The sequence below is a fragment of the Hippoglossus stenolepis genome, chromosome 13, assembly GCF_022539355.2.
Source record: "Hippoglossus stenolepis isolate QCI-W04-F060 chromosome 13, HSTE1.2, whole genome shotgun sequence".
Taxonomy (NCBI): domain Eukaryota; kingdom Metazoa; phylum Chordata; class Actinopteri; order Pleuronectiformes; family Pleuronectidae; genus Hippoglossus; species Hippoglossus stenolepis.
In genome coordinates, this window is record NC_061495.1 from 17,857,552 (window position 1) to 17,881,828 (window position 24,277).

The following is a 24,277-nucleotide window of genomic DNA, read 5'->3' on the forward strand; positions in this document are numbered from 1 at the left end:
ACTTGACTTTCACCGATAACATTGGCCGATATTCATTGGTATGTTTTCTGCAGCCTGCCAATCTGGCATCCAGATTATGGTACACTGACGCCGGGTTACACCGGGCGCTAGCGCCGCGCAGCGCAGCGCCAAGGAGCCAGGCGCCTCCCCACCCCCACTACAGCCACACAAGCAGTCATATAGATAAAAAGAGAGAGGGGGGGCTAAAGGCTTGCTTGGAGAATACGTCATTTACCCCCGACACCCGACATTGAACGGGTTACATACAACAACAAGCGGAGAATCACGGGCTGACCGACGGGAGAAATGCGGGTCCGTGTGAACAGCCAGGCGGCTGCGCGCTGAGAATAACGCTGCGCGGCGCGGGGCGGCACTTCAGCGCCCGGTGTAAACCCGGCGTTACACACCAAGAAGGCCACATGCAAGTAATAAACAAATATCGGTATCGGCTATCGGCTAGATTGTTGTTTTAAATATCGGTATCGGTATCGGCCAAGAATTTCCATATCGGTGCATCCCTATAAGGTATCTTTATTTCAAAATGGTGGTTGGTATTATTGATGGAACTATGTGATCTACTGTTGTTGTTGAAAAACTTTGAATATCTTTTTTGCTCCTGCAGACGGAGGAGAACCTGATGGGCATGACCAGTTTTCGAGAGGTACTGGAGAAGATGCTGGTGATTGTGGTGTTGCCAGTGAGGAAGAGTTTGAGGAAGGAGGTGGAGCTCTTCTCTCCACACCTGGTCTCCAACACCTGTGGTCTGCTGGCCTCCATCGTCTCGGAGCTCACGGCCTCTGCCCTTGGCTCTGAGGTAACGACACTCGCATGCCCCAAACAAACACACACATAAGGCATGTGTATGGAGACGCAGGACATGGCTGAGGCAAACATATATTTCCAAGCCCTGATAGGCTTATTCTTTAAATAAACTCACTTGTTTTTGTCCTGGACATTCACAATGAATGTCCTTTGTTATTTGGATGGATCAAAGTTGTTGGTGTCACATCTATTTTAGTTTTGCATACAGCCTGCGTCATAATCGCATCCACTTCCCGTTCTGTTAAAGTCAAAGTTGTTATACAGCTTGAAGAGCTGTAGATAGGATCCATCAACTAGACTACATGTCTCCACATTTTTTCTCTCTTTATTTCCTCATGCCATACCCTCTTAATGACTCTTTCTCTTATCATCTTACTTCTTACCTAACACTCTATCCTTACTGAAGTCATTTTTCACAGTGACAGGCCTTTCTTGGGACGAGGTGCTGTCTTCTATCACTAGAAAAACGAACAGAAAGGGTATTGTTTTTATAATATACTGAGTCATTCAAAGGGTGGGACCGACGTCTGTCATTCTGCCTATTTCACACTCTTCTTGTTGTTATCCTCATTCGCCAGCTCACATGCATATCCGTATGCTTCAATCGGGACTCTTTAGCTCTGGTTGTCATAGTAACCGTCATTCGACGACAGCCCTTGACATCACTGTTATGCACCTCAGTCTGTTGTCAGGGAAACAAGTCTTCCTCCCAAGAGCACCCAGATAAGTCCCTCTGCGGCTATGTCTGGCTCTCTGTAGTCGGCAGGCCGATATAAATAGTAGTAGTTTATTTTAACTACCACAGGCCAAATATGAGATGGTCTTTTTTCAGTTCACATCATTTTTTACAGACCATCCATTTTCTCTCTGCACTGTCTTGGTCTATAAATAAAAAACATTGCTGGCCTTCACATTTAGGTAACAGCCATTATACACACATCTATGAGATCTTTAGATCTACAGTATTATTTGAAATTGATCAGTTTTATGCTTTGCTCTCACTATTGCCACCTGGTGGTATAGATAATAGTCTTAAAGTGTAAGGTGGTGGTTATACAGATACAGAAAATGATTTATATTCAGTAGTTCATTGTTTGCTTTTGTTTTTAGTAAAAATATCCTCCCTGCCTTTTATGGTTGTATAATAACCTGGGTAATATGTTCATGCTCTTAAGGTTGATGGACTGAACTCACTCCACTCTGTGAAAGCGTCTCCCAACCGCTTCACTAAAACGAGCCAGGGCCGGAGTTGGAATACGGGGAACGGTTCGCCGGATGCCATCTGTCTGACAGTGGACAAGCCAGGCGTTGTGCTGGTGGGCGTCTGTGTGTACGGTGGAGGGGGCATCCATGAGTATGAACTAGAGGTGTTGGCTGATGATGTAAGTGATTAGAAAAGATTTTGAGGTAAAAATGTGTTTATATTTGACACGTCATCTGGTGTTGCTTAACACGTTTAGCTCATTTTTTTGTTCCTTCACCCTTCAGGCGCAAACAGAGCATCCAGGGGACTCGGCACATTCTCACAGGTGGACATCTCTTGAGCTGGTGAAGGGCACCTACAGCACTGATGATTCTCCCAGTGATATTGCTGAGATTCGCCTGGACAAGGCTGTGCCACTCAAGGTACATACACTGTCAGAAAAGACATAGTTTTGTGTTGATATCCAGCTGTTACTGTAGCTGTTGTTGCTGGTTTGTTGTGAATGCAAACTATCACTGATGAATTTATTCTGTTGCAGGAAGGGGTAAAGTATGCCGTACGGTTGCGAAACTATGGCAGCAGGACAGCTAATGGGGACGGAGGTATGACCACAGTCCAGTGCTCGGACGGTGTGTCCTTCACCTTCAGCACCTGCAGCTTGAGTAGCAATGGGACCAATCAGACCAGAGGACAGATCCCACAGATTCTCTACTACAGGTATTCATTTTAAACTCTTTTTTTGATTGATGATTATGTAATGTTTCATCGTGATGTGTTTTTTCTGACTCAAATTTTTTTTCCTGGTGGAAGGAGTGAATATGATGGGGACCTGCAGTCTCAGCTGCTGAGCAAAGCCAATGAGGAGGATAAGAACTGCAGCAGAGCCCTATCTGTTGTCAGTGCTGTGGTCAGAGCTGCAAAGGACCTGCTTCATAGAGCATTTGCTGTCGATGGTGAGCACAGCAAACCTGCACCTGTCGTTCAAAATCACTGGTAATTATTGGATGAATTTAGATCAGATATGTTCAGCCTCTTTTCAGTTTTTTCTTTGTCCTTTGCTCTTTCCAGTTGAGGACATTCCTGAGTTACTAAGTTCCTCCAGCCTGTTCTCCATGCTCCTGCCCCTTATCCTGGCCTACATTGGCCCTGTGGCAGCATCTGTACCTAAGGTAAGAGGTCAAAGCAAACCCTTTGTCTTCTAGTCCTGAATGGAATATTGCTGGCATTGTGATAAAACCACTCCTCTTCTTCATCCAGGCTGCTGTCGAGGTCTTTGGACTGGTTCAGGAGCTGTTGCCTGCCGTCTCTGCCCTCAACCAAAAATACGCACCACCCACATTCAATCCCAACCAATCAACAGACAGCACGACAGGAAACCAGCCTGAGCAAGGCCTGTCAGCATGTACCACCTCAAACCACTACTCAGTAATGGAGAGTGATCACCCTTACAAGCAAGCGGGTGTTACACAATACAGAGTAAGATGGTTACTACTACTACTACTACTACTACTACTACTGCAATTTGAAAAAAACAAGACACATGAATATAATTTAAGTTGAAATTAATCTTGTTCTCTCTCACCTTCCCTCAGGTATCATTCCCAGACTGCGTCCGTTGGACCACCATTGAGTTCGATCCTCAATGTGGCACTGCACAGCCAGAGGACGTCCTACGCCTGCTCATCCCCAGCCGAACCCTCCACCTGTCCGGTGTGGGCGGCAAACCTCTGGTACATGACACCATCAACACCTGGACTGAGCTGAAGAAGTTCTCAGGCGCCACAGGCTGGCCAACAACTGTCCTTGTGCTGCCAGGTATGAATAGCTTGGCTGGTCAACGTTTATTGGACATGCAGCTTAAAATGTTATGATGAAATTAAATAAGGTTGCAAATACAAAGACATGCGCTACATTTTAGTAGTAGACTAGTGAAATACAATAGTACGTATTCAAGAACTTTAATATCTGAAATGTCTACCAAATTTTACTTCAAATAAATATAGAAATGTTAATATGAAGCACAGTTGTTTGCCAATTTTGAAGACTCTAAAATCAAGAAAGTTACCTTTGGAAGACAGATAATTACACATCACAAATTTGCTTTCTGCTTTTAATATCTTATATATAAAATAATGCCTTCATCTTTTGTCATTTTAGGTGCTTGCTAGACTTGAAGCTGAAAGCAGTCAAACATTAATCAAAAATGGGATGATGTGCGTCATGTGTTACTGGGCAAATTGAGGAATAGGAAATTCCCAAGGTTGCCTGTACAGTAGTGACCAGAAATCTGTAATAGGATAAGCAGGCCATCATATATTGTTTATTATGGTAGTGGCACTAATTGTTATTTGTGACAGCACTTGCAGTATTAATGATTGAACATGTTGCACGATTAAGCATAAATAATGAGCAATTAATTAGGGACACCGTTCCAAACTCAACGGTTATTCTTGCAGCCCAGTTGTTGTTCATTGATCTTAATTGTTCTCATGAGTGTTTTAATCTGCTTAATGGTGCTTTGCTGTGCCACCTGTCACAGCAGGCAGCCATTAGTTTACCAGTAGTTGCTTACAGATCTCTACCAACCTCTCTTTTCATCCATTATTTTCTGTTCTCCCAACTTCAGGAAATGAAGTTTTGTTCTCACTGGAAACGGCCTCAGATTATGTTAAAGATGAGAAGGCTTGTTTCTACGGCTTCAAGTGTGTGGCAGTGGGATATGAATTCAACACTGGTCCTGAAGAGGGTATTATCCAACTAGAGAAGGAGTTGGCCTACCTGGGCAGCGTTTGTGCTGCAGCCCTGATGAAGAAAGACCTGGCCCTCCCTATAGGTATGAGAAACTGTGGATAATAGAATTTGCCTGGACTACTCACTACTGGGAGCAGATTCATCTTGTGTGACATCTTGAGTAAAACATACCTCTGTTTTTCTAATATTTTTAATTTCAAGGCAATGAATTAGAGGAGGATCTTGAGATTCTAGAGGAAGCATCTTTACAGGTATGTTATCTGTTTAATTCAAGGATTTTCTTTAAGACTTGTTTTGGTCTTGTGAAAAGAGCACTATATCTTGTTCTTATTTCCTTTGCCCCTTTCACCAGGTGTGTAAGTCTCACTCAGGGATCCTTGGAAAGGGTCTGGCCTTGTCTCACTCCCCAACCATCCTGGAGGCCCTGGAGGGGAACCTGCCCCTTCACCTCCAAACCAATGAGCACTCTTTCCTTGAGGACTTCATCACCTGTTTACAGACCTCAAGTGGAGGACGTCTGGCCAGGTGAGATTTCGTGGCCAGCCTGCTGGAGCTCTGGCTGTCATTTTATTGCAAAATACTTGATATAGATTAGGTTTTGATTTGGCGATTCCTCTGCTTTAGAAATTCCAGTCATTTCCTTCCCTGCCTCTCTCCCTTTCTTATTTCGTCGCATGTAGGTGGCTGCAGCCAGACTCTTACGCAGACCCTCAGAAAACGTCTCTGATCCTGAACAAAGATGACATACGCTGTGGTTGGCCAACTACCGTGGTCGTACAGACAAAAGACCAGTATGGAGATGTGGTGCATGTTCCCAACATGAAGGTCGGGATAGCTCCTTTGGCTTTTCTTCGTCTAGCTGAAATTAACTGACTGTATAATTTTGTCTGTAAAGTCAAATCAAGATTGTTGTTATTGTTATTTGCAATTCAAAGGTGTTGCACCTTTTTGATTGAGCTTTTCCTTGGTTTCATGTCCAGGTGGAGGTAAAGGCTGTACCTGTTTCACAAAAAAAGTCAATGCAGCCCGAGAATATGAAGAAGCTGCAGCGGCTACCTGGAAGCTCCTCCCCTTCGTCCTCTGGTCCTGACCTTACCTTTGGAGGTCTGCCAATGCCCAAGCTGGAGGCTACGTACGAGCCCATGATTGTGAAAGAAGCTCGATACATTGCCATTACCATGATGAAGGTCAGCCTCGTGTAACTGGCTCATCACTCACCCACAAAGTCACTTGTTTACATTTAGTGGGCCGCAGATTCTCCACAAGGGGGAGTAGTCTGCTACCTATAGGAAATGGCATTGCAGACCTGAAGATGTAAACATGTTAGTCTTGTCAAATAAGCAAAAAAGCATAAACATTTGCACCACTGCACCTTTCAATAGCTGCTGATTTTATTCGTTAATACAAATCATCTAGTAAAAGAAAAACAATTTATGGAAAATGAAGCAAATTGGCAAAGAAAAATAAAACAAAACATTAAACTCACTAAGTAAAGACATGGTTTGGAATGGCTAATTTACTGTCAGATAACATAAAAGAAGCCATACACAATGAATCTTTATGAAGCAAGTAATGAGTTCTGACCAAATTCGCATACAAACACAATCCATGGCCTTTCATATAGCTAAAGATTAAAGGTGTTAAGATTAAATTTGAATTTAGGCAAAATAAAAAATATGACTTCCATAATTGTGAAATTGCCAAATATTGTTCGGCTATTTGTGGTGCTAACACGGTTTTATTTATTAGCCTTATAGTTGTGCTGTGTCTCTTTTAGGCGTATGAAAACTACTCCTTTGAGGAGCTGCGTTTTGCTTCCCCCACCCCAAAGAGGTAAGTGAAGTTATGCAGAAACAAAACTCACTGACCAGCGAGTTACAGTCTGTACTTACTGATCATTTCCCCACACAGACCCAGTGAGAACATGTTGATTCGTGCCAACACTGATGGAACCTACAGCGCCAACTGGACTCCAGGAGCAGTAGGCCTCTATACAATCCACGTCACCATTGACGGCATTGAAATAGGTAAGAAAATGTAAAAGTCTGTAAGAAATACCCCTTATTTTAACAACATGACATCTTTTACAATGTCCCCATACACTGTAAATTATCTTTTTGTATAGATGCTGGTATGGAGGTCGAAGTCAAAGATCCTCCCAAAGGAATGATACCACCTGGAACTCAGATGGTGAAACCGAAGGCCGAACCTCAGCCTAGCAAGGTGAGCTTTTTCTTTACCAACAGGAGCATGAACATAAATACACCGATAAAATGCATGTGTGCCTGCACTCACCCATCAAATACAACTCAACAGACCAGAAACAGTTTGTCCTCCCTTGTACCTGTTACCTTTAACGAAACTCTTTCCGTAAATGACACATTTAACAAGAACTATCAATATAATAATTAAACTAGGCAGTTCCATTAGTGCAAAAGGATTGTTTACATTGCCATTTCTAATTGCACTGAGATTCAGCATTTCAGTGTGCACCTCTGTGCAGCTTTTAGTTGTTGTCACCTCCTCCTTTTTTTGCTGGTTGGAAGAGCCAAACAAAAGCTAGTCCACAGAAAGCAGTGGAGTCTGACAGTAGGATATCGGACATTTAGCAAGGAAAAGAGACATGCATCTTTATACATTTCCTTTGTAACTTGAGGAGATTCTGTAAAGGATGCTTCATGTCCTGGACACCTCCTGTTTGACCTATTTCCCTCTGGCAGGTGTTACAGGAACCGAGACCACAAGACTCAAAGAGAATTTGTTTTCCAGGTCCACAAACACGCTTAACAACTACAAGCTCTGAATGATCACATATGGTGATCGTCCTTCTAGGGCAGGGGTCGGCAACCTTTACTATCAAAAGAGCCATTTTCCCCCTCTTCCGCCAAATAAAAGTAGTTTGGAGCCGCAAAACATATTTGATAACACAGTTTATAAAGTTTTATATATAGTTATACTCCGTGTTGAGCCAGTTCACACTTAGAATGAACTAGTTCAAAGTTCAGTTCATGCAGAAGAAAATGAACTAGTTCATGTTCATTTGTTCCATTTTTTTATTGGGATGATTTAGATGACAAACGTACGATCATGTTTTTAGATATTAATCGATGGTGTCATGTATGTGTGTCGCTGCTGACTGTGAGCGTCACGTCTCGTGTTGTATCGAGCACAAAATGTTGACGAGTCATTTTTCATTATGTTTAAATGCTGTCTCAAACTCTGGAGCGAATCAAACAAACACAAATTGACTTCATGTACTGATCAGGTCCTGATAACTAGTGATGAGTGTTTATTAGTTAAAGTGAGATACAAACCAACTGCAGCTTCTGCTCGGATCACTGAGCAGCTGTGACCGGAGAAGCTCTGTGTTTTCACTGTTCTTCCACAAAGTCACTGACCGGCTGCTTCACGTGAACGAGCTCTGATCTCACTGCGTGTGTCTCTCTGAGCGAGTGAGTGGGGCAGCGGGTTGTCGACCCTGTTCTAGGGCAATAAAAAAGTCTGCAGAGATTATTGCTCTGCATTCAGATTAGTGGTTGGAAGTTACTTTTGAAATCACACATGCAAAGAGCTAATTAGCATCAAGCTAATGTTCAGCATATTGTGGTCATCATCATTTTGTAAAACACGCACTCCCTAATGGGGAAACAAGCAACAACTTCTCAAAACGCTTTAAATCTACACTGGATATATTCCTTCTTAACGTATGTTCTATGGTTTTCCATGCACCCACTTATATGTAGCTGGTGCTACTGAAAATCGAGCAGCCAAAGTTTCCTCATCTTTTGCTGTGTGTATGTGCGCACTACGCAACAACAAGCTCTGTGTGGGTTAATGCACGCACTCTGCCACTGTCAACTTGTCCTGCTTCCTCTTCTTTCTCCTCCTGCTGCACTTCTTGTCTTTTTTTCTTTTTTAAATCTTTCTATTCTTTGCTCCTGCCGCTCACGGTCTCCATCTCCCCTCTGCCTCTCTCAGGTCCGCAAATTTGTGTCCAAGGACAGCGCAGGCCTGCGTGTGCGTAGTCACCCCTCCCTGCAGAGTGAACAGATAGGCATAGTGCATGTCAATGGCACCATCACTTTCATTGACGAGGTAATTGACTCTAGACCAGGTAGAATATAGTAGACTTTGCTGGAGCACTATCCACTTTTATTCTATTTCTGTGGTTTTTCTTCTTTAAATCAATAAGTAATAAATATTACAATACATTTTGTCTAGTTTATAAGGTACAAGTAGTTTTGAGTCTTAGATGGTTTCTGTGTATTATGTTATTCCATCTTTCTGTAATGATAACACTTTCTCTCAAAGCTTATACATTTGTTGCTCTTACCTTATGTTGCTTCATAGTCTTGCAAAGTGTTCTGAGGCTGCAGGAAAGGCCTCAATGCCTGCACCATACAGCCAATGGATGAGGTGGATTTAAATTCAAAATAAAAATTCTAGCAATTATTTAACTATTGCACATATACCAGTACTACACAATATTTGCAGTCTCACCCTTTTGTCACAACACTTGTGATACCATTCAGACCTGATGTCAATACATCTGCACTGAATGATCTGATCACAAGTGAACAGTGCTAAATACAGGTTACACATTATAAAATCTTTCTTCATAGATCTGTGCACAGCTCATTGATTCTCTCTCTCTCTCTCTCTCTCTCTCTCTCTCTCTCTCTCTCTCTCTCTCTCTCTCTCTCTCTCTCTCTCTCTCTCTCTCTCTCTCTCTCTCTCTCTCTCTCTCTCTCTCTCTCTCTCTCTGACACGACACAGACACACACACACAAACAAACACAAACATTGTCATCAGACACATCTGTAAACTCTGTCCAGCCGGGGGAAAAACATCATTTGCTCTTCGCCAGCAGAAATGACACAGACTTTGAAGTGAGATCTGATCACAAGTGGCCACAGGAGACACATTCAGGATGTATTTTAATGCAACATGTAAAAAGATCTCTCAGGACAGATGTTAAATACCAGGTCTGAACAGGGCCTATACGTATCAATTGCACCGTGCTGCAATAAATGTCAATTTACAGTCCTCCAATATGGCCTTTCCTGCATCCTCAGTGTGTGTGTGAGTGATTGACTGAGTGAGCGCCGTCCTTCCTGCTTCCACAGTAACAGGACGGCATGGCTGTGCTGTGCTCTTGTTGCTTGTTTTCCCGTAGATCCACAATGATGATGGTGTATGGCTCAGGCTCAATGATGAAACAGTAAAGAAGTATGTTCCCAGCATGAATGGGTACACTGAAGCCTGGTGCCTCTCATTTAACCAGCACCTGGGCCGGAGCCTACTGGTCCCAGCCGACGTAAGTAGAAGGCGGCCTGCTGAGCAGTCGGACTTAGTTTACTGATAGCAGAGGCTCCTGTGCTCTTCATTTGGGGAAACGCTCAGAGAGATTACCTTTGTTGGTTAATGATGATGGGTTTTCAAGGGCTTAATTGTGTTTGGCACTCACTCCACAAATGTCTTCAAAGCATGGTGGACCGAGAACTTAGGTTATAACTACAGGGGTGTTCTCCTGCATGAAACATCTATTAAAGCAACACTGAGTATGAGCCTTTTACTAACACACTGTTCAAAAGAACAGCAGCTGGGAGCATGCGTGCATTAATTCATGTTTGAAGGTTAAAACCATTACATGACCATTGTGTGTTTAGTTCAGTTGGACACAACACTTGTAAATGCTCACATGCCTGGGGGAGTATATTAGTGCACTGAAGTGTTCCCCTAAGCAGGAACTGACAGGTAGAGAAATGTAGTGTGGTAGAGTTCATTAGTCTGCACTGTTCAGTCTCTTGTTCTTTGTTGCCTCTCACTCACTACTCATGAAGACCTGCACACTACAGCATGTGTTAATGAAGGATTTCTCTTGTATTTTGCTCCATGCCACAAAAACCGCCGTAATATGCAACAGTATCAAATAAGGAATTTGACTTGATTTAAAAAAAAAAAAAAGACATGAATATTGCAGTCACAGGAAAGTATCAGAAAGAAGAGATGATAATATCCAGGTGGTTTTCTGTCATGAAGCAATAACTGGTCCATGAAAAGTTTCAATGGGAAAATGTACCTCTACTGCTCTACAGTTCCACCTTTACATTGGGATGCTTTAGGTGCTATAGGAGGGTTCCATGTAAGGTCTCTGTCTGAACAGCATGACACACTACATCATCCAAGTGGGGGATTTTTTTGGAAGTTTCTTCTTTAAATGTATTTGATTTGGTCGTGGATTTGGAAATAACGACCCTGTGGTTTTTAAGAGTGAATCTTCAATCCTTTCTGCAACTGGGTTTTCTATATTTTATAATGCATTTGAAGTTCCTTGCGGCCTCTTTTATCACTGCTCCACAACTAACCGGCCTCTCTGACACCAGTCAGATTCTGTCTTCTCCTCTCCACTTTCTCAAATAACCTCTGATCCTGGAAATTCCACAAGAGCCAGGCCAAAAAATGTTCTTCCAAAAAAATACACGAGCAACCCCATCCTGTTTTCTCTCCATTCTCGGGTCGTCTACTGTTTCTTGACTGTCTCACAATCTGTTGCTCAGACTGTCTTTAACGCTAGCCAAGGAGTCAGGGATATCGGCTTTTTGTCGTGGACCCCCTTAACTATATTCCCACCACAGGTGAGTTGTATGAACGAGGGATAAATAGCTTGACTGCCCCATAGCTTATCATCTATCTGTTGCGCTACTTGTCCTCTTGAACCCCTTGTGACTTTTTTAGTTCTTTTCCACAGTGTTAATCAGGCATAAGAGTTGGAACCACAGTTGCATGGTTGTGTGTACAGTGATGATACAGTACTGAATGTCAGCGACCACTTCTCTTGTAGACTACTAGAGTATTCACATTTTGGAATTTTGAGTAATAATTGTTCGAGAGTCTATGTTGCATGGGGTTGAAGATACTAATGTCCAGTCTGTTGCATGAGGCCTCGTTTGAAAAGCTTGTTTAATATAGTCCTGTATCATTGTGTGTAATAGCATGCCTCCCCTTAGAAAATAAGTGAACATTGTTTTTAATTGGTCTGTTGTTTATCGGTTTGCTAACTACATTCATTCACTGTTAAATGGGAAATTTAATTCTTTTTTGTAATTACTACGAGTACTTTCTTCAATTGAAACATTTACCTGCATTCTTGATATTTCGGGTTTTTGAATATGACTTGAAGCTGTTGAAGATGGAAGTTTATGTATGTTTTCAAGTAATTTAAAACAAGTGTTTAATCATTTGAGAGGAATATAGCCTTGCAAAATTGTTAAAAGGAATAATTCAACATTTTGGGAAATACGCTGATTTGCCTTTTTGATAGTTAGATGAGAAGAATAATACAGCAGTCTGTCTCTGAAATATAAGGTTACATGTTATCTTAGCTTAGTATAAAGACTGAAACAAAGAGAAAGCTTAGTTGGCTTTGTCTTTGTAAATGTTGTCTCATTTATTATCCATACAGATCAAAAGATGTGGGTTCCGATAACCATAAGAACATTGCGCAACCAAGAAATAGCCGCATACATAACTACCTCATTTTTATTTACAGATTAAACAAATGTGTGTGCTAGTGTTTATGCTAAGTTTAGCTAAGCTATGCTAAACGACTGTTGGCTGTAGCTTCAACATTGACAGACAGGTGTAAGTGTGTTTTCAGTCTTCTCATCTAAGTTTTGGCAAGATAGTCTTTTCTCAAATGTTGAACTGTCGATTTAAGACCTTGAGGTCCTCTGGATTTTTGATTTCTTGATATGAAAAATACATTTGTTGGCAATATTCATATTTAAAAAAAAATAAAAATAAAAAAAAATGTATACAGCAATGGTTGCCTGAGCACACATGCTCTTTTACGACACCCTGTTACACTTCTAATGGTGACTTTTCACCATTATAATTCAGGACTTTTAGTTGCCTGAGCCTTGTCTTGGTCTGATATTTCTGCAGCCTTTTGATGATTTGTTACTCTGCTTCTAATCCATGCTCTTACCTCTTGCAGGAGGTCAGGGGCCAATTGGAGGAGAACGTAAAGGAGGTGAGCAGCTGCCCTTCCCATGAGGCCCCCATTCGGGTGCAGAACAGGGCAGGGCAGGGCGGCGGCCCGGGGCTTTATAAGGTAGTGAAGACCGGCCCCTCTGGTCACAACATCAGAAGCTGTCCAAACCTTAGGGGTATCCCCATTGGAATGTTAGTACTTGGCAACAAGGTCAAGGCCATAGGCGAGGTACGCACTCACCCCAAATAATGCAATGTTTTTTTTGTGGCTGGAGATGATTAAATTAGTCTGTTTAGATCAAGTAATGTACTTATGTAGGTAGATTGGCCTTAATTCTCAGTAATTAGTTCCCTGTTTTTTCCTCAATGGATTTTGGATGTTAAGAACGTAATCTGTCTTTCTAAATAAATCTGCTGCTTCTGGGTGTGGGTGGGTGCTCTGTATCTTTCCACTTTTTGGGTTCTAATTAACTCTCGTGGCTGCTTCATTTCTGTGTGCCTCCTGACTTTACTAATTTCAGTTTGTCTATAAATCCATTGCAGTTTCAGGGTGTCATATTCAGCTGCCTTGGACTTCTCAGGGGGAAGTCTGATCACAAAATGCTGGAGCCGCTCTGTGCCTTGACTATATCTTTCTTGCACCTTTTGAACTATTCTGTCAATATACTTAATCTATATACTATCTAAAATTTTCTTTGGCCTGGTGATGAGTGGAGCTTATCCTCTTTTTTGGGATATTACCTGTCATTGGCTGCTGTGGTGTGTCATGCTGTTCATTAGGTTTTTTTTAACCTGAACTGAATGCCCTTTCTGGATCTGAGACTTGCAGCCTGCAAAAACTAATACTTCCACCTATGTTTGTTTTTGAAATGTTACTATTTCGGGAGGTTGAGGAAAAAACACTTGCATTTACCTGTCTTAAACCTGACTACGTTTTTATTTCAGTTTTTTACTGATACACAAAATCAATTTCATGTAATTTGCTGGTGTGGACGTGTCAATCAGATGAATTTGTGTCATGGTTTTGTCTGTAAAGTAATAACATGGGTGTTTGGGGGTTGATAAAATGGTAGTTTTTAATAGACATGGTGATTAAATGTGTGTGTCCCGTGTGTGTGTGAGTACAGATAAAGAGTATTGTTTGTGTATCAGGTGGTCAACTCAGAGGGGACCTGGGTACAGCTGGATAAGAACAGTGTCGTGGAGTTCTGTGAGAGTGACGAAGGAGAGGCCTGGTCACTAGCCAGAGACCGCGGCGGGAACCAGTACCTTCGCCATGACGACGGTAAGCCACAGCTTGACCTCTCTTCACAACACTGCTCATAATCTACATTTAAAACGTTTTTTAACCTCAATATATGAAGTTTTGCAAGTTAACATGATGTAATTTGCTCTTATAGAACAAGCATTGATTGAGCATGGTGCTCAGACCCCACCACCAAGCCCTTTCTCCGTTCAGGCCTTCAACAGAGCCGCGACTTCAAACGGAGCACAGGGCTTTGACTACGGCATCTCCAACAACAAAGGTGAGGTCGACTCGAGAAGTTTCAAGACACAACATTTTAAAAACATATCTCAATCTGCTTTTCTCTTTGCCTCTAACATCACCACATCCTTTGACTCTGTTCATTTCCATTTGAAGTTTTAATATCATCAGCCTTGTCAAAGCTTTTAACCGATGGTTTAGCATAACGGATGTATTCCTCACACTTTCACTGCACCCCATGCTTTTCACTGAGACTTTTCTCACAAACACTCTCATACATTATCACATTTCAATTGCACAATTAAGTCCATGTCGTAACACTACCCAGTCTATTGAAAATCACAGGAGCCCTTGGTCAATGATCTATCAAGTCTTTTTATTTATGCATGCTTTCTATTGTGTCTGCCGTCGTTATTTCATGCCGAACATCTCGTCGGTGTCAGACATACTGTATGTCTGTGTCTGTGTGCATGGGACAGTCAGTCACTGTGCTTCCGCTCATCTGGGAGACTGTGGACTTTGTTTAGTCGGGTACTGGTGGATAACTGACCCTGAACACGTCGCTGTGATTTCACCCTTTACTTCATGTTGTCTTGAATTCAATCTCTTAGAAGCCATTTGATCATTCACTGTTTACTCATAATTACTGGGAACATCACTTGAATGAGCTCATCAGTTTTGCTACTCCATCAGAGATTGGCTCGCTCCAAACATGTCTGTTTGTCTTTCTGCCTGAATACTGTGCTGACGCTGTGTCGAAATTTCCTCGCTTTTGCTTGAAAAAGGAGGTTGATCTGTTGAGACAGTTTGTTATCCAAATAAATCTGCTATCAGAATGCTTGCCGTCGCGGATTAAAGGCCACATTTTCACTTGTCCTTTCAAGTGTCTGGATAAAAGCCAGATACAATTTCTTTTCTCTTTGTTTTACGACACTAAATTAAATCTGTGTCGGTCTTACTCCAGTCTAGAGGTTGATGAAAATACACCTGAATCTGTTTGCTCCACAGAACACTAACATGCTGTTAAATTCTAACTCGTATAACTAATTTTAAAATTGCAGTTGCTGCTTTTTTATGACATAAAATTGTGACTAATAATTTCAGTGTCACTGTGGCTGCCATTAAAACAGACAGACCCTAAACGGTTACTTGACATGGAGAGATGGACATATTTAAACCCCAAACATTTGGATGTACTGGTGCAGCATCAGCCTAAAATACAGGATATGGAGAGTGGTGAATTATTTCCCCCCTGTACGTAACTATGTATCTTTGGATCCTCTGGTGTGGTCACACAGAGAGATTCTTAAGAATCTGAGGAGACCCCTCTCTACCCCTCCCTCAATACATCTTTTTCTCAAATAGAGTTGTGAAATGGGAGGAGCTGCTTGTTCTTGAAGGATTTATTTCTGAAGTCCTATGTGAACGTTTTCTATCCGTTATATTCTTCCTGATTGTTGGCGTAGAAACTCTTTGAGTTTTCTGGATATTTGAACTATGTGTTACCTTTGTATAATGACTATCAGATTTAGTTATTCAAAGAGATTATGTATTGGTTCATTATAGTAAATACTACAACAGCTGACATTGCTCTGGAGAGACATTCATATCAGAGCTTTAGCTTACTTGGAATGCTTTTTTTTTTTTAGCATAAATAAAATATCACAACATAGCTGTTGGATTTATCTAAAATCCCATAAGAATTAAAAGAAAACTAATTTTATACATCTTATGTAATCAGGTTTTTACAAAGTGTATTCTTTAACTTCTTTTCTGTTGCGTACACTTTAGCAGTGCATGCAAATGAATTCTGTCCTTGGTGATTGGATGCTTTTTGCCAAAGTAGTCGTAGTTCTATCGTCTTTCAGTTTTTTCCAAATACACACAGGCGTCTATCTTTTAACATTAAAATCAAACAACCAGATATTTCCTATAGCTGCTCACCTTTTGTTTTTCCGTCATCCAGCAGAGTTTCAGTTGCCCATCACTTGATGATGTCCACAAAGAAAATGAGCACAGCTTTAACTTTCAGAACAACGGATAGCTGTATTAGCTCCTCCCATTCTGCATATCTATTATGTTCCAGGAGAAGATTGGATCATTGATAGAAAAATTAACAGTGAATGACCCTCACCCCCTTTTGGAAACCTCATACCCTAGTATAAGCTGTAGTTTTTCCCCTTCCTCTGTCTCCATGTTTGCAGGTGACCGGTTGAGTGCCATACTGAATTCCATTCAGTCTGGGCCTTTCCTCTCAGCAGCTCCCTCCTCCTCCGTATTTGAGCAAGCCGCTCAACCTCCCTCCTCCTCCTCCTCCTCCCTTGTCCACAGCCCATTTGTGTTTGGACAATCCCCCTCCCAACTGTCTCAGCCACAACCACAGCTTCTGAGTAAGTCTGTCCTGCTTTCTGACAGCGCTCGCTTGCACAGGTGTAGCTCCTTCTCTTCACAGCTTTATTTTGTTTTCTGAATTTGCTCGTAGTTTTTTTTTCTGGGGAGGACGAGCAGCGATGTGTGAAACATAACGGTGCAGTTATGTTCTACGATGCAGAAATATCCATAACAAGTTAAAATGTCTATTATTCAATGTTTGAATCTTGTTTATGAAAAAACAAGTGAGGTGATATTGACTTGTTTTTTAAAACAAGATTTTAAACTGTAATACTAGACTAATCCTCTTGTTAAAATGGATATTTTTTGCCATGTGCTGAAGTAAAAGGCTGAGATACTTATTTTAATGCTTGCTTTCTTGTTCAATGGGCCTTTCCCTCCTCTTCTTTACCTTCTTCATCGCTGCTTCCACTTTGGATCTGCATCCTTCATGATTTAAACCTCATTTCCTGCTTCAACCAGCCCAGAGCTTCACTGACAAAATAGTTGCCTGTTTGTCTACACTAAATTTCTAAAACAGCTAATTTTGCATACCCTCACTATCTCACTGAATATTTCAAATAGAAAAACACAGAATCACAAAAAACAACAGAATCACAAAAAATTGTGTGTAACCTTTTCAGTCTGTAGGGCTTTCTTTCTTCCAGTCTATCTTTTCTTTGTCTTGCTATTTTCTCTCTATTGTAGGATTTACTTCACCTGTTTCTCTTTCTTAAGGAGATGTCATGGAGTAAAAAATCAACTTGGTGCTAACTTATCACCTTCATGCCATTAGTTGTGTCTTATATCATTCACACTCTCGATATGTTTGTTAGGTAGCAGCATTACACCAAAACTACTGGACAGATCACCATAAAACTTGGTGCGACGATGCAGTACAGGTCAGGGAAGAACCCATTGAATTCAGGTGTTGATCCAGGATTTTTCTTTATTTAACATTGCAAGATATGGCGTTTTCTCAAGAAATAATGCAGAGATCATTATAAACATAGCCTTTGTAGAACGCTATTATCTTGGATTATGTGACATTTTGTGAAGATCTGCATTTGATCTGGATTTTGTGAATCGAAATAAGTATTTTTTTGGGGGGGGTGATCTTTATTCTGTTACTGTAGGGTAACAAATGTTTCTTTCAACGATATCAGAGCATGGATATTTTGCCTACATTTACTGTAAACAATTTGCCTTTCTAACTATATTAAGATTTTGGATTTATATACCGGATATACTTTCGGTTTTATTTTTTTAATCCCTTAAACCAATTCACAGGATAACAGAATATTGTCAGACAACCATTCATATTGAGGATGTTGAATAAAACGTTTGGGTTCTGGAGAGCATTATAAATGTCTTTGTCGTCTTCTTCAAATTTGAGACAAACTGAATGCATCGTGCCAAAGGATGTTTCCTGCCCTCTATTAGTAGGGAGAATTTTCTTTTTCTCCATGACACCTCAGGGTTCTATCATTTCTTTTTTCTTCTTTAAGTGTTCTCTCCTCGTGTCTATCAGTTTCCCTTCCTATCTATTGATTGTTCGCTCATTTTAACGTGTTGTCCTCTTTGCCTTTTTCTATCTCACCCTCTTGACTTGACCACCATTGCCTCTTTGTGCTTTCTTTCTCTCGGCGGTGGCCTTGCATTCCATGGCTTGTTTGTTTACCTGCTCCACTGTTTTCCGCTGTAGATGGTTCATCTCGCAGCCTCGCTTCTCGTGAGCGTATGCACAAAAGCAGTGTGTCCGTGGCTGGGCATGGTACTGCTCTCTCATCTCTCGCTCTGAGGCAAAAGGGTGGGTAATCACAGCATGCATGCCTCCCTCAGACTGAACAGAGGGTAGGCAGGAACTCCGGAAAAACCCCCAAACACAAGTTTGTTGTACTTGAGCTTGTGAATAATACAATTAGTGCATTAAATATTAGTGCTTAGTTTACCTTCTAAACTGTACAGAAGTCAGTACCCGATTGACATGAGTTTTAATGCTACTAATTGACTTCCAGACAATTTTAGGAGGTTACTATACAAGATGCCTGATTTCTGGTTAAGACCAAGGCTTGATCCAATTTTAGTCGGAGAGATCCCAGAACTGGGCTGGAATTCATCTTTCATCAACTCCTCCATGGTTCACTAGCTATTCTCATCCATATCAGTTTGTCTGGTAATAGACAAAGCTGGCAGAAAAACCCAACTGCAAAACGTTGTTTTTCAAAATCAGTTGTTATTTTTACCATCCTCCACTTTTGGGACTTATCTGTCTTTCTGCCGTTCATTTCACTTGACCTTATCCTTTTAACATTACATTTTTTTTCACTCAGATGTTGATTTTGCAATCTAGAGTTGCAGTAAATGGTTAAACTCTTACCACTGATGCTGCACTGTTTTGTGGTATAACAGTTTAAATTTGCAACTTATAGGTGAACGAGGGAGCCTGATGTCTGGTGCACGACCCATGTCCCCATCCTCCAAACACCGTCAGGAGAACCGCTCGCCCAAACAGGAAAGTCGGGGAAGCCGTTCATCTGAACAGAGCAGGAGCAAGACGGGTGAGGGTGGACTCTCAGCCAGCGAAGCACTCATCCTGCGCTCAGACACGGCCAAACTGAGGTCCGACTCTCACAGTCGCTCTCATTCGCCAAATCACAACACTCTGCAAGCTCTAAAGGCAGACGGGAGAAATTCAGGGCTTCGGGCCGAGTCCCCAAACCCTGGCTCTCGCTCCTCTTCTCCCAAACAAAAAGCTGTATCCTCCTCAGGCAGGTTGAGTCCCTCCAATACCTCCTCCCAGCACTCCTCTTCAACCCACCATGACAAGAACCTCCCACCTAAAGTGAGTCCATCTTCCAAAGCCCGACTCGACCCTCCCAGAGAGAGATCCAAATCAGATTCATACACTCTGGACCCGGACACACTCAGAAAGAAGAAAGTTCCACTTACAGAGCCACTTAGAGGCCGATCTACCTCCCCCAAACCCAAACTATCTCCTAAAGATCCAAACCAAGGTGTTAGCAGTAATGCAGAGAACCGTGTTCCTTCTCCTCATGTGACCCAAGAGAACCTCCATAGTGAAGTAGTGGAGGTTTGCACCTCTAGTGCTCTCCTCTCCAACGAGGAGGGCAACGATGAGAATGTGGAGGCCAGTAATTCCGAGGATGGCTCGAGTAAGGTGCACTTTAGCATTGGCAAAGCTCCTGTGAAAGAAGAACTTGAGAGTCGCTCTTCACCTAAAGTCAGTCGCAAAACCTCCAGTCGACACACGCGCCCGAAGAAGGACAAATCTGGGCCCCTCTTTAAAGGTGAGAGCACATCGAGGGTCACAGAGCCTGCCAAACAGGCCATGTCGCCCTCTGTGGCCGAATGTGCGCGAGCAGTCTTCGCAGCATTCCTTTGGCATGAAGGTATTGTCCATGATGCCATGGCCTGCTCATCCTTCCTAAAGTTCAACCCAGACTTAACCAAAGAGCACGCCCCAATCCGCAGCTCCCTGGGAGGACAGTGTGCTGAGGATAAGGAAAGTAAGTTAAAGAACCGACACTCTTTAGAGATTTCCTCTGCACTTAACATGTTTAACATTGCTCCACACGGCCCTGACATCTCTAAAATGGGCAGCATCAACAAAAACAAGGTACTGTCCATGTTGAAGGAACCCCCATTGCCAGAGAAGTGTGAAGATGGGAAAGGGGAGGCCATTTCCTATGAGATGAGTTCTCATCCCTCTATGAGGGTAAAGTCGATATTACCGTTAACGTTGCAGCATTTGGTCGCCTTCTGGGAGGACATATCAATGGCCACCATCAAGGCTGCAACTCAGAACATGATCTTCCCCAGCCCAGGGTCCAGCGCCATCTTAAAAAAGAAGGATCACGAGAAAGACAATAAAAAGTCAAAGAAGGAGAAGAAGAAGAGGGAGAAATCCGACGTGCGTCCGAGAGGGAATCTATTTGGAGAGATGGCACAGCTTGCCATGGGTGGACCGGAGAAAGACACCATCTGTGAGCTGTGTGGGGAATCTCACCCGTATCCTGTCACCTACCACATGAGACAGGCTCATCCAGGTAAGAACCTTTTATGTTTAAGTATAAGCACCATAGTCATTTAAATAATCTTTTAATATTACAATTTCACACTGCAAATTTAATTCAAGTAGCATAAATTTAGAACATATTTTAACATCCTTTTATTTGTGTTTCTGTGACAGGGTGTGGACGCTATGCTGGTGGCCAGGGCTACAACAGTATTGGCCACTTCTGTGGTGGTTGGGCCGGGAACTGTGGAGATGGAGGCATAGGAGGCAGCACCTGGTACCTGGTGTGCGATCGCTGTCGTGAAAAGTACCTCAGAGAGAAACAGACGGCTGCCAGGGAAAAGGTACCCTACTCCTGCATCAAGGTTTTGGCATTTAAATCTCTTACATCTATTTTATTTAGAAACACTGTCTGCTTTTTTTCACACCGTCTGTATGGTTTTTGCCAGGTGAAGCAGTCGAGGAGAAAACCTCTGCAAGTGAAGACCCCGAGGGTTCTGCCCACAATTGAGGCCCACCAGGTGATTCGGGCAAACGCTTTGTTCCTGCTGTCCCTAAGCAGTGCGGCCGAACCCAGCATGCTGTGCCACCACCCTCCCCGGCCCCTGCACTCGCACCTGCTTCCCAGCCTCAAGGAGGGCGTGTCGGACGAACTGCCCAATAAAATGGGCTGCCTCTACCTGCAGACACTTGCCAGGTAAATAATAGGCTGCCTTTTTATAGATAAGCAAAAAAATACACCAATATGTCTTGATTGTGTAATGATTTGAGTCACTCTCCTTATATTCCCCAGGCAACACACAGAGAACTTTGGGTCCTACCAAGATGATAACCTCTTCCAAGATGAGATGAGGTATTTGCGCTCTACATCTGTCCCTGCACCTTATATTTCAGTCACCCCTGATGCCTGCCCCAATGTGTTTGAGGAACCTGAGAACAACATGAAATCAATGCCCCCCAGGTGAAACATCTTAATCGTGCTATTTCCTTAATTTCTTAAACTGTACTTCATTCATGTGCTAACACTAAATTCCAGATGATGCTGATTTTAATATCGGTAAAGATATTTCCATTTGAGGTTTAACAGTAGGTATCTGTGTTTGTCCCAATTGGCTCTCTATTAGTCTCGAGACCAGTCCAATCACAGACACCGACACGGCCAAGCGTACGGTGTTTCAGAGGTCTTACTCAGTCGTGGCCTCCGAGTATGACAAGCAACACTCGCCCTCTCCAGCCCGGGTCAAAGCTGTGCCCAGACGCAGGGTGCATAGTGGTGATGCAGGTAAGCATCAATAACTTTTGAGAAATAATAGGTGACTCTTAGCGTTAAATGGCATCATCTGATACATTGACTTCCTCTACCCCCCCATTCAGAGGTGGGCTCCTCCCTGCTGAGGCACCCGTCTCCAGAGCTCTCTCGGCTGATCTCGGCCCACGGCTCCCTCAGTAAGGGGGAGAGGAACTTCCAGTGGCCTGTGTTGGCTTTTGTTATCCAGCACCATGACCTGGAGGGCCTGGAGGTGGCCATGAGGCACGCACTGAGGAAATCTGCCTGCAGAGTGTTTGCCATGGAGGTACAGTAGCAGCTATCTGGGCAGCAATATCTGTCTCAGGCTCAGAGCTCAATCATGTAGACTAAAAACTAAATTTGTTTTTAATTTGACTATAGAATTGTCTCTGTGTACGACTACTTGGTGTGATTTACTCTTGGTGTCCTTGTCAGGCATTCAACTGGCTGCTGTGCAATGTGATCCAGACCACTTCTCTGCACGACATCCTTTGGCATTTTGTAGCATCTCTCACTCCATCGCCCTTTGAGCCAGAGGATGAGGAAGATGAGGAGAACAAGGGCAACAAAGAAATTGTGGAACAGGTAACGAGTGGTTTGAAAAGTCCAAAATCCTGCCTGAACACTTTGAGCTTTGTTGTTGTATCTTTTAATTATGATTATCTCCGTTCTGTGCTCAACAGGAAAGAGACCTTGGCGTTTGTGAACACCCTCTGTCAGATATTGTCATCGCAGGGGAAGCAGCTCATCCTCTCCCTCACACTTTCCACCGCCTCCTTCAGACCATCTCTGACCTCATGATGTCACTTCCTAGTGGCAGCTCGCTTCAGCAGATGGCACTTAGGTAGAATTTTCTAGAATGAAATTGTCCAGTTTATGAGCAACAAAAGTTTTGTTTGTTTTATGTAGCAATGTTAATGTTTGTGGATCGCTTTGTTTTAGGTGCTGGAGTCTTAAATTCAAGCAGTCGGACCATCAGTTCCTCCACCAGAGCAACGTTTTCCATCATATCAACAATATTTTGTCCAAGTCGGATGATGGAGACAGCGAGGAGAGCTTCAACATCAGTGTGCAGTCAGGCTACGAAGCAATGAGCCAGGTAGGAAAACAACCTCACCACATTATTTTTAAACAAATACTACTTAATTATACATCAGATCTGTGTCTTCAGTTTGTGTCTTTTTGTTATCCATCCGTCATACACTGCTCTGACGCCAATCTGTCCCTGTGTGACGATAGGATCTCTGCCTGGTGACCTGTCTGAAGGATCTGACCAGTGTGGTGGACATCAAGACATCCAGTCGTCCTGCCATGATCGGCAGCCTGACAGACGGCTCCACAGAGACCTTCTGGGAATCTGGAGACGAGGACAAGAACAAAACCAAGAGCATCACCATCAGCTGTGTGAAAGGCATCAACGCCTCCAACGTGTCTGTTCATGTGGACAACTCCAGGGACATTGGGGTGAGGAGACATTGAAGTGTTTCAGGCTTAAAAAACTGCTTCTCAGCTATACTAGAAATTAACAGTGTGGATTTGATGATGATAATGTATTTATGTGCGTTTTCTTATTTTTCTCTCCACAGAACAAAGTCACAGCAGTGACGTTCCTGTGTGGAAAAGCAATAGAGGACCTCTGCAGGATTAAACAGGTGAGTTAAGTCCGGTACATGTGAATGGAGTATAAACTCTTTTATTTGTGCTTTATGAATGCTGTTTAAGTTTAAAGAGTCAGTTTGAAGTCTAAACATGCTTGGACTTGAGTGTTTGAAGTTCAGCCACTTACATTAAAGCTGTTTTCAAAACACAAAGAGGTGTCCCTCTGCTGCTGCTTTGTATGTTTTGTCTGTTTTACGAATTATATTGACTCTTATTAAATCAAGTGATGTAGAAACAATAGTGAATTTCATTATCGGGCTGTTTTATAAGATGCACTTTGGTTAATTTACCAATGGGACAGAGCTCTGTGAATGCCCTTATGAATTTTCCCTCCAGGTTGACCTTGACTCCCGTCACATGGGCTGGGTGACCAGTGAGCTCCCTGGAGGAGATCATCATGTGATCAAAGTGGAACTGAAAGGTCCCGAAAACACCCTGAGGGTGCGGCAGGTGAAGGTTCTTGGCTGGAAAGAGGGTGAAAGCATCAAGATTCCTGGACAGATCTCAGCCAGCATGGCCCAACAGAAGAACTGCGAGGCTGAGACCCTCAGAGTTTTCCGCCTCATCACCTCACAGGTCTGTCTCAACGGCTTCAGCCAAACAATCACCTGACAAGTTATTTATCTATCACTCTACCTGTCTGTTTGAAAATGGAATTGCGT

The 24,277-nt window shown here is 42.6% G+C and overlaps 1 protein-coding gene across 20 annotated transcripts in view; it reads left to right on the forward strand.

The window, feature by feature from the left end:
* The window catches only part of mycbp2 (MYC binding protein 2), a 58,347-nt gene that overhangs the window by 27,522 nt on the left and 6,548 nt on the right, over nt 1-24,277 (forward strand). For 5 of the 20 annotated variants that reach the window (XM_035175330.2, XM_035175338.2, XM_035175333.2 and 2 more), the window contains 36 exons: nt 623-814; nt 1,998-2,204; nt 2,311-2,448; nt 2,565-2,743; nt 2,837-2,979; nt 3,095-3,195; nt 3,284-3,502; nt 3,619-3,841; nt 4,653-4,859; nt 4,979-5,028; nt 5,130-5,302; nt 5,458-5,602; nt 5,758-5,964; nt 6,555-6,610; nt 6,689-6,804; nt 6,903-7,000; nt 8,756-8,872; nt 9,955-10,095; nt 11,339-11,416; nt 12,778-13,002; nt 13,926-14,058; nt 14,174-14,299; nt 16,464-16,649; nt 18,335-18,439; nt 19,062-20,699; nt 20,843-21,033; nt 21,118-21,365; nt 21,462-21,629; nt 21,781-21,950; nt 22,043-22,242; nt 22,392-22,541; nt 22,640-22,800; nt 22,899-23,055; nt 23,196-23,420; nt 23,543-23,608; nt 23,952-24,191. In XM_035175330.2, coding sequence (XP_035031221.1) covers nt 623-814; nt 1,998-2,204; nt 2,311-2,448; nt 2,565-2,743; nt 2,837-2,979; nt 3,095-3,195; nt 3,284-3,502; nt 3,619-3,841; nt 4,653-4,859; nt 4,979-5,028; nt 5,130-5,302; nt 5,458-5,602; nt 5,758-5,964; nt 6,555-6,610; nt 6,689-6,804; nt 6,903-7,000; nt 8,756-8,872; nt 9,955-10,095; nt 11,339-11,416; nt 12,778-13,002; nt 13,926-14,058; nt 14,174-14,299; nt 16,464-16,649; nt 18,335-18,439; nt 19,062-20,699; nt 20,843-21,033; nt 21,118-21,365; nt 21,462-21,629; nt 21,781-21,950; nt 22,043-22,242; nt 22,392-22,541; nt 22,640-22,800; nt 22,899-23,055; nt 23,196-23,420; nt 23,543-23,608; nt 23,952-24,191 — 7,179 coding nt within the window. The remainder of the gene's footprint in view (nt 1-622; nt 815-1,997; nt 2,205-2,310; nt 2,449-2,564; nt 2,744-2,836; nt 2,980-3,094; nt 3,196-3,283; nt 3,503-3,618; nt 3,842-4,652; nt 4,860-4,978; nt 5,029-5,129; nt 5,303-5,457; nt 5,603-5,757; nt 5,965-6,554; nt 6,611-6,688; nt 6,805-6,902; nt 7,001-8,755; nt 8,873-9,954; nt 10,096-11,338; nt 11,417-12,777; nt 13,003-13,925; nt 14,059-14,173; nt 14,300-16,463; nt 16,650-18,334; nt 18,440-19,061; nt 20,700-20,842; nt 21,034-21,117; nt 21,366-21,461; nt 21,630-21,780; nt 21,951-22,042; nt 22,243-22,391; nt 22,542-22,639; nt 22,801-22,898; nt 23,056-23,195; nt 23,421-23,542; nt 23,609-23,951; nt 24,192-24,277) is intronic. The other 15 variants (XM_035175331.2, XM_035175341.2, XM_035175332.2 and 12 more) reach the window with 15 other exon arrangements.